Below are 10,016 nucleotides of genomic sequence, written 5' to 3' on the forward strand. Positions count from 1 at the left end.
ACAGCACCACATTGGTCAGATTATGCGCACGGGATGTGCCCTATCAAGGATTCATCAATCAGATTGCGCGTTCCATATCATGCACGCGTCGGCATTTAAGTGCGACTCTAACGGGGTGTTGCAAGAAAATATTTGCAATCAATTGCAAATATTCTGTTGCAATTTTACAATAAATAGGTCAATTTAAGCTGTAGCAATTCAGATTACCCTCCTTCTTTCAAGGAGCAGAATAGCAATCAATCATGAATTTGCGATTAATTGCAAGACATATAATTGATTTTGGGACAAAAAATAGATTTGCTATTGATCGCAAGTTTCTTGCAACACCTCATAAGTCATACTTAAATCTTTGTGAAACACCCCCAGCAGGTGGGTGTATAATAAATATGTTCATAACATTACGCACGACTTTACGAACGTCTGGAACGTGTTCTTGGATGCTAAGTCAGCTACACAGGATATTCTAGCAAAGAAAAGGTAACAAGTGAGTCGTGCGTAATGTCATTCGTAACTTTACGAACAGCTTTGTGACACACACACAGATCAGAGATGTGGGACTGTACCCCTACGAATACAGCTCACATATTAAATGCTAGAAATTTAGAGCGCCTGAAAATCACATCTTCAGAAACTGTACTGCTAGCCAGGTGTGCTTGCATATTCATCCAGGGCTATGATGAATAAATAAGAACACCTGATCTAGCAAAAAAGAAAAAATATTTCTGAAGATGTGAGTTAAGCTCATGTATTATAAATCTATTGGTATTAGTATTTCATTAAGATAACGAATGAATAAATGAAAGGAATCCTAGATCTGCTTATTTTCATTTTCATATAAACGTTTATTTTCTTTTATTCCACAAGTTGTTCATTTCTGCTAACATAAATGCATACGAAATCAATTTGCCATGAAAAAATGAATATCTTAATCATCCAATATCGATAAATTGGAATACAATTCACTTCGTTTTTCTATATACATGTATAGAAAACCAGTAAATATTACAGAACCTGAGACAAAAAAACCCGCTCGCAATAAAAGTATTTTACCTAATTTACTGCATTAGGCGATTTTTAAATCATACTTTGGAATTTCAACTCATGAAGGACATTTGATTATACATTTCCATGTTTTTAACCCTCAGTACATCGCTGATCAAAAATCCTATTTTGATAAAGTTTTTTTTTTTTTTTACTGTTTATCTGTTTGTGTACTGAATTTTACTCTGTAAAAATTCATGTCATTCAGCCTTTACACCAATGCTACGTCCATGCAGTTCTCTCTACGTCAACTAAAAATGGCCATGACGCAGTGGGAACTTCTACAGCGTACTGAGAGTGTAGTGAGAACTACTATTGACGTGGCATAGAGTGTGGACTTTGGACATGTTCAAAGTCCACGTGGCGGAAAATTGGTCTCCAGAGATCATGCGGACTCAGCTACGTAAACAACAGTTCTCGCTATACGCTCTCATTACACTGTAGCAGTTCCCAATGCGTCATGGCTAGTTTTCTTTGACGCGGCGAGAAATGCATGGACGTAGCGTTGGTGTAATCAGTTGGCGCTACGTCCAAATAGACGAGACAAAGCAAGTCGCGCAATCTGCTGGTTGTAGTCGGAACGTAGCGTGAACCGTTTCGACGCAGCATGGACCGACTCTGTGCGCACAATAAACTTAGTGGGAACACCGGAAACGCAACAATGACGTGGCGCGGACGTGGCACGCGCGTGAAAATTTTACATCTTTTGAGTAAATCAAACGAAGTTGCCGCCACGTCCTATGGTTCCTTTCGAACTTGAAGACCGTAGGCGGGAACTTCATCTGGTGAAAAGGGGATTATACCCTCACAATGAAAACGATATTTAAATTTGAACTTTAACATAAAAGAACCAGAAGTGTCAATCCTACCGTATCTTTCCCGCACGATGACAAAGATATTTGAACTTGAACATTAAAGAAGAAGCTCTCCTTGCACCCGCATGCAGGTGCGGATCCAGGGCCCCCCCCCCCTCCTTTGAGAAGCAAAATTAACATTTGTAATGTAAAAATGCCATTAAGACCGAGATGTGCCACCTCTTTTTAAATTGAAAACCCTTTTTTTTTTTGCTTTCCAAATTGTTTAGGGTACGAAATATCCTTAATTTGGGGTTTTTTGGGGGGGAGGCTTGTCAAAATTTTCCTTCGAAAAATTCCCCCCCCCCCCTTTGGAAAATCCTGGATCCGCCCCTACCCGCATGATGTTGAACGTATTTGAACTCCAATATGAAAAACATCGCTCTCGGAGAAATGGAAGTTCGCACCGGTTTCGGGTTACCCATATCCTTGCAATCCTACCATTCTCACCTCCCCTGTATACCCCTACTATCATCTATCTTTGAACTTCAACTTGAACATTCAAGAATTGGAAGTTCGCGCAGGTGCTCGTGTTAACCAACTATCCGTTTCCACTCTCCCTGTACCCGCAAGATGATTAAGATTGAGAAATATCGCTCTTAAAGAACTGGAACCTCGTACAGGTACTCGTCATTAATCGTTACTTGATGGATGATCTGATGCTGTTTCACTACTTTTTGGTTCTCATAAGAACCATCCTCGACCTTTGACACGGAACCAGTTCCCAAAGACGCATACGCAGGTGCTAGACTACTGGTCGTTGGTTCGAGATCCATGTAAGGCTTGTCTGGCGGTACCACGTTGGTTTGAGATGATACCCTCCTGAAAGAATATCATAACAACACACATAGAGATAAGTGGTGTGATTGGCTAAAACTTTCGAGGGACACAACATGTTATGTGAAATATTTTGCCATTTCTCCAGTATACTGAAAATCTAATTTTGATCCGATTTCGATGTGAATAGTGCTGATGATACTGGAAATAAAAGGTTTCGTCCACTTTTTTCTTTGGTGGCCCTTTGGCATGAATAATGAAATAATGGCAAATATAAATAAACGTCTTGCTACAGCGGAACAATATACTGCAATTGCAGTGACGTAATAAATAGGACTTGGATGCGATGTATTGATTTTAAATGAATGCAAAATTAAGGACCGTGTGAATACCGCTTTTTGTAATTGACGATAGCGATGACTCCGATGATAAGTATCGCGATAGTCGCTCCTCCACCACCAAGGCCAGCATACAAAGCTAGATGATACAGATAAACAAAAAATAGAGATTATTCCATTGATTAGATTTTATTAATCTGACTTCTTAATTTAATTCATCAGTTTCAAATTACGACACGTATTCGTATTACCTGTAGGCTTCAAATTTATCAGCCTTCCTTGAAATATTTTCACTGTTCATGTTAAGAAGGGTTCGGTTATGCGTGTGACCACTCTGACATTTCAGAAGAAGTTTGAAAGTTTAAAAACAATCGAATGGATGGTGCCAAAGAGTGTTGCTATATTAGAAACGCCCATCACTGCATTCATTCTGTGTGACCATAATGTTTCTCAAAGGATGCCTTTTCGGTATATTTTTGTTCCATTTCAGCCAAAAATTAAAACCCTTTTTCTACTTTAGTCCCTACACTTGATAGTCATCCTGTGCAGGGATGAGTCACCGTGAGTGGATCCTGGTTTTCATACTTGAAAATATTTCACTTTTTTATCCCAAAAAAATACTTGAAAGTAGTTTTATCATTTTTTCCTCGTTTTTCTTCAGGTTCTCCTCACTTGCTTTTAAAAACTTCCTCTGTTATATAAAGTGCATTTCAGTGGCGTAATGACCCTCAGCAATAAGGGACCAGACCTAGCGTTAAAATGTGGTGGAAGTAGTCGATGGCCCCCGATGTACATCTGTAGGCTTCTGGTTCATATTGTGCCTATTTGATACACATGCCGTTTTTTGGCATCAAGAATGGCTTGAAATATTTGATTTTTATAACTTTTCTGTTGCTCTTTCAAAAATGAAGAAGAGCACAAATATACCTATATTCTTATCAAAAACCTGTTGGCCTATGCTTTCTTAGGCGTCTGTTTATCTCTATCATTATTACTTTTTGTTGCCATAGTTTCACAGGAATCATAGGCGTTTTCATGGTGGTTGAGCCAAATGTCGTTGGAAATAGTTCTGTGGAAGTTAATTCGATGCTGTTATTACTTTTACTAAAAGAAAATAGATATAGATATAGATATAGATATAGTATTCGTGTAGAAATTAGCCAAAACTATCAGTATTAACCGAATCAGATTTTTGAGCACCTATAATACATGATATACTTGTATAAAGGCGTATTAGCTATTCTTGCCTGTGGATCAAGGTAAATGATGAAGTTTTAGATCAAAGTAATTTCTTAAAAGGGATATTTTTTTTTTTGTAACTTGGGGACTTTTAGGTTCAATGTTATTATTTATATGTCCATTAATCATGTTGGCGATAATCTTCTGCTGCTGTCTGACAACACTATTTCTTCATCTTTATTAGATTCGTTACCTGTTGAATATGTATTTGATGTCCTTCGGGTAATAGATGAGTCAGATGCCCTAGATGATAGCTCTGTAGTAGTTGTTTGTGATGACATTGTCACTGTTACTGAAAAGACACCATGATCATAAATGTGGGCATTTATAGCATACAATCTACCTTTAGGCCTATAAAACATTTTTTGTGTTATTGCTCTTTTACTCTATGTATCAAGGGAGACAGGATATATGCAAAGCGAATGACTGAACAATGAATATAATTAAGTAACATTTTAGAATGAAAAAAATAGATATATGTCATTCTGATACCCAGAAATTGTATGAACGGATAAGTTGTATACAAACTAAAATTGGAAAGTGCCAGATACATGTACAATGTGGATTATAGTCATTATAATGATGATGAGAAAGATAGTAATAATTATAATATTTATAATTACAATAATGATATTAATATTAATCATTACAATACACAGTAAAAACTTTTTTTTAATATCTGCATAACGCTGTTTAGTATATGAAAATTACAGTAGTTGTTTAGCAGTTTCAATAGCCACGCTAAATATTTTTGGAGAAGTATTAACAGGATGTTCAGGGATAATTCATTGCTCTTATGTCCAAGTTTCATAAACTCGATCCATAAACTTTGTAAGTTATGATGACAATTCCACAAATAACCCCAACGTGGCCTAAGTTCCTTGACACTAAGTGACTTTCGACCTCGGTCATGTGACCCTAAACCAAGGCAGAATCTTCAGAGATTCACCATTACCCTATTGTCTAAGTTCCATGAACTAGGCCCATATACTTCCTATAAAGTCACGATGACATTTCAAAAACGTGGCCTTGGTTAAGATTTCAATGTTGACGTCGCCGCCGTCGGAAAAGCGGCGCCTATAGCCTCGCTAAGCCATGCAGACGAGACAATCATATAATTATTAATGATAATAATTACAATAATAACATTAATGACCGTGTTTTAATCAGCAAAACAAGAGCAATTTTCCAAATGAGTACACTGCAAATTTTGAATGTTTCATATCTTATATAACGCTGATGTGATATACAGTATATGGACCTAATGGTGGTTGTTGAAACAACTACTGTGATGCTTAAGAGTAAACAGAATTCTATATATATATATAAAAATAATAATAATAAACAAACAAATAAATAAATAAACAGTGTTTTTCCTGTTTTTGGCTAACTTACTATTGTAGACAAGAAGCGCACCGATACCCCCACAATATTGGTTCTGGTTTCCAGGACATGCGAACACTCTGCAGTCATCCAGAGGCAGTTCACCTTGGCGATCGTAGTCTGTACTGGCGTCCCCACAGTAGCATTCGTCTTGGTACTGCACTCCGGCATATACCATGCTCAAAGCAATGCATTGATCAATGCATTTTTCGACTGTGAAATCGCTTGATCTAAGCACGGTCTGAATAATACGAACTGGTAAAGCCCGATCTCCCTCGTTATCCCTAAAGCATCCAATAAAGCATTCATCTGCAAATGGTCAATGAAGATTTGTAACTCATCGGTTTATTTTGTTTGTAGTCGATTCATCGTTTTTGCGACATTTTGCATGTTTTGGGGGTAACTCCAATGCTATCAAAACTGACTGTTATCATGGTTATAGATGGATATTATAGAAATAATACGAGTGATGATTGGTAGGTAGTCAGAGCTGAAAAGGATGACTATAGGTTTACTTTTGGACAGAATGTTTTTACCAAATGGTAGCCTACGATAGGAGGCAACATAGGCTGAATTTGCAAGAATGTTTGATGGTCCAACAATTTAGGGCCTGGGGTCTTGTAAGATTGTAACATACTGTAACATATTTACTGGTGCCAAATATAAAGTATGACTAGAGTTCCTATTCTCATTTGTTTCTAAACCGTTTGAATGGTTATTATCTGGACACCCATTACATTAAAACAAAAGGGGAATATATGCGCGCCCCCCCCCCCACACGCACCCCCACCCCACCACTCGCACACACTCTCTCTACACGCGATATAGTCCGTGAACGATCACTCGATTGTCGACTACGGATCGTCGTGAGCATGGTGAGCAGTGTTACTTACCTTCCGTTTGGCCTTCCACAAGTGACGTCTGAATCAAAATCCAAAGAACCCATAGAAAGGAACGATAAGCATGGCTCGTTTCCATAATCTAAACTTTTTTTACCGTCTCAGCGCATAAACTCCACAAATTTCTGATTTCTTAACATCCACCTCATGCGAAGAGCCAAAGGCATCCCTTTCTTCAGTCCCGTCTATTAGTATCCTCGTTAATCAACCTGCTTTGCAAACCAGGTTGTTTCAGATAAAAACACAAGTTTGCCGAAAAAATGCATACCCATCAAAATCTATTGCGTTCGAATTTCTCGTGTTCTTTTTGCGTATCACTTTCTTCCACTAATATATTAACTGATGTTTTCTATTATGTTATTATGTAATAGATTCATGTACATCTATTCACATCGATGCTTGTTGATGCTATTAGCAGACCAGGATATCCATGAATATCCAAGGGCCGGCACATGCTGTCAAAGTACTTTTAAACTGGTCTGCCGAATAAAGACACTCCGCCGCTGATAACAAGGAAACACCTATCCTTTCTTTTCGATATCATCATGAATTTCTTCATGGTAATAAATGTTTGTCATATTTTTAGATATCAATGTCAATAAGATATTGTTTATGTATATTGTTTATTCTACACTGTTTTTACCTCGCATTTTGAACTGTTCTTTTTCATCTTTACATAGACCGACTAATGCAGCAAGAGTCATGTATGCGGAAAGAAACAAAAGGGTCTAAATACATACACCTTTATTTACAAACCAGTTACCACAATAATAATTATATATTCTGTATAATTACAGTGTTTCTAATCACACACACAAACACACCCACACACACACACACACACATATATATATATATATATATATATATATATATAATTAGATTGCTTGACTCTATGGTATTTCTGCTTATACATAGGCATAAATGATCTGGATACTTGTTTAATCAGTTTTCATTAACGGATGTAAAAAATAAAATGATAGAGGATGGTTATAATGAAATATTTAGAAACTTCCGATCATGACTTTGGTTTATCAGGTATGAAACCAATGACAAACATCCGTGTATACCAAGGTCACGCAAATTATAATAATGCTGATAATATTCCTCTTTTTAATCTTAAGTGACACATGAAACGAATTCTACAGTGTTTTCCATGTATATTATCACCCCAGTCAATTCGATTCAATTGCATTGCCCTTACAAAATGTTACAAATAGGCCTACAGCATCTCCACGCCTATACGAGGGTATTCTAGCCAGGTGCCATTTCACGAGCGCTCATGTTTTTGTTCATCATTTTTATCTCACTCTGTACAACTAATGTCGTCCAGATGATAGGTAAAACTATTTTTTTTACCAAATTCTTTGGTACTTATTGTCCTACCATATAAGATAAATTTAAGGTCTATGACCACAAGGCACATGTTCATGATCTAGCACCTCTCACTCCTCTTTCTGCTTATCATCTCACCTAATAATTTTGAACACCAATGCGCACTCATAAGGTTTGCCTCTTCATTTCTGACATCACACATCATGTATATATTTGCAACATTCCATATTCTCTACACTCCACATTGAATTTTTACAAGGGCGGATCCAGGACTTTCTGATGGAATATCGATTTGTTGTATTTATTATTTTTATTGAAAATAATTATTAGCATAGGGGGAATGTAAAAAAAATGCAATTTTGGGGTTTCCCACTGACAAAAAATACCCTATCATTCACAAAAGTACAACAAAACAGATCAGCACTTAAAATCTGAATTTCGATTTTCACTCCCTATGAGCTCACCTGTTCCCTAATCACACTCGTCTTTGAGTGAGACGAAAGACCAGTCTCCTTGGGTGATAATTGCATCTTTTGTGAGTGGATATTTTACATCGTTTTTGAGTGAGAGTCTAAATAGGTGCATATTGCACTCAAGCAGGAGCTGTTATGCACTATACAGTGCGTCCAAAAAAAAACTATACACTTTTGAAATGGCTGCCAAATAAAAAGTGTAGCACTTTGGGAGAAAAGATATATAGATATGGAAAGCCAATAAAGTCATCTGTCAAATGACACCAAAAAGTTGGAAAACTATTCATGCTTGAGCGAGCACTGCCCACTGAAACAAAAGGTATGAAAATTAGGGTGGGCCGGAATTTAATAGCCTTCTAATTTCTTTCAGTTTTTTTTTTGTTTGGTACTTGCAAAGTTGAGGGTTATTTAGTGAATTAAAGATCAGTTGTGATCAGTTTGTTGTTTGTGAAAATCTCATGCATTATTAAATTGAAATTTAATGCACGAGTGATCATGAATTGCAATTTTAGTGCAGCAGTTTGCCATGTGGATCTCAACAATGTGTACAACACAGTCAGGAGAAGAGGGGGTAATATGACCAGGGACGTGAGAGGGAGAACGCGTCCCTGATATGACTTAGGTAGGTTAAGTACGTTGACATGTTTGATGGGATAAATGTCAACAGAACACTTAGCAACCCCTCTCTCCATCTCAACCCCAACCCCAACCCCCCCCCCCCCCCCCCCGCTTCTCTCCTCCTGAGAGACTAAGCTCGGCTAGGCTGGGCAGGAATTAGCCTTACAGTTTTTTTGAGTGGTTAGTCCTTTGGAACTTGCTAATCTAAATTAATGAGTGAGATAACTTTTGGTTTCTTAGGCAAATTTCATGAGTTACTAAATTGAAATCTAATGCATGAGTGAACAGTAATTGTAATTTTAGTGTAGCATATTCATCTTGTGAACCTCAGAAGTGTGTTCGTGAGAGTCAGAGTAATGTGATGGTATCTGTTACAAGCAAGAGGGCGAGATATGCTAAGACTTGGTTAAAAGTGCATTCCACTTCTTTTTGTCCTTTTACAAATTAAAAGTCATATGTTCCCTTCCCTCTCCACCTCCATTTCCCAGCCCCCCCCCCCTCTCTCTCTCTCTTTCTCTCTGTCTCACTTCCTGGATTGTAGCCTATTCAAAACTTAACTGCCAAGTGACCGGTGGCTGAAGGTCAGTTTTATTGAATGATTACCAAGAAATTTAATGATTATGATGATTAATTAAATAATTTATTGAAAAAAAATGAATGCTTGATTGATCACATTGCACATTGAATGAGTTGATTTACTGATGATTTGATGATTAAAGGATTGATAGGAAAAGGTTGATGCCCCAATTCAGAATTAATCATTAAATCAACATTCTGCTCTGGACTTCACGCGCACAGGACAATAGCAATCAATCTCTCAACAGGAAGGGAGGGTGGGAAAGAGGGAAGGAGCGGGGCTGAATGTTCTGTTGACCCTTATTCCATCAACCTACTTCTCCCACTTAAGTCCTATCTCATCCCCTATTCTCCCGACTCCCATGAACACATTGCTGAGATCCACAGGATAAAGTTGAAATGTTGCCCAAAAAAGCGATCCAAATTAAATGAAAAAGTTGAAATGCTGCCCAAAAAGTGTAATTTGTGTTCACTCATGCATTA

The 10,016-nt window shown here is 37.5% G+C and overlaps 1 protein-coding gene across 1 annotated transcript; it reads right to left on the bottom strand.

The window, feature by feature from the left end:
• Positions 1 to 831: 831 nt before the first annotated feature.
• LOC129280265 (uncharacterized) lies at positions 832 to 7,054 on the bottom strand. The gene is made up of 5 exons (XM_064112021.1): positions 6,526 to 7,054; positions 5,645 to 5,941; positions 4,443 to 4,541; positions 3,065 to 3,149; positions 832 to 2,717 (listed from the first exon to the last, which is right to left on the bottom strand). Exons 1-5 carry the CDS (start codon positions 6,608 to 6,610, stop codon positions 2,495 to 2,497), a joined length of 789 nt encoding a protein of 262 aa, XP_063968091.1. The 5' UTR covers positions 6,611 to 7,054; the 3' UTR covers positions 832 to 2,494.
• Positions 7,055 to 10,016: the final 2,962 nt, after the last annotated feature.

The sequence above is a fragment of the Lytechinus pictus genome, chromosome 17 (assembly GCF_037042905.1).
Source record: "Lytechinus pictus isolate F3 Inbred chromosome 17, Lp3.0, whole genome shotgun sequence".
NCBI lineage: Eukaryota > Metazoa > Echinodermata > Echinoidea > Temnopleuroida > Toxopneustidae > Lytechinus > Lytechinus pictus.

Coding starts and splice junctions, on each gene's coding strand:
- LOC129280265 (XM_064112021.1), bottom strand. CDS start 6,610: ATGGAAACGAGCCATGCTTATCGTTCCTTTCTATGGGTTCTTTGGATT. Junction 5,942..6,525: donor TGTGGAAGGCCAAACGGAAG/GTAAGTAACACT, acceptor GACCATTTGCAG/ATGAATGCTTTATTGGATGC. Junction 3,150..4,442: donor ATCAAATACATATTCAACAG/GTAACGAATCTA, acceptor TGTATCATCTAG/CTTTGTATGCTGGCCTTGGT.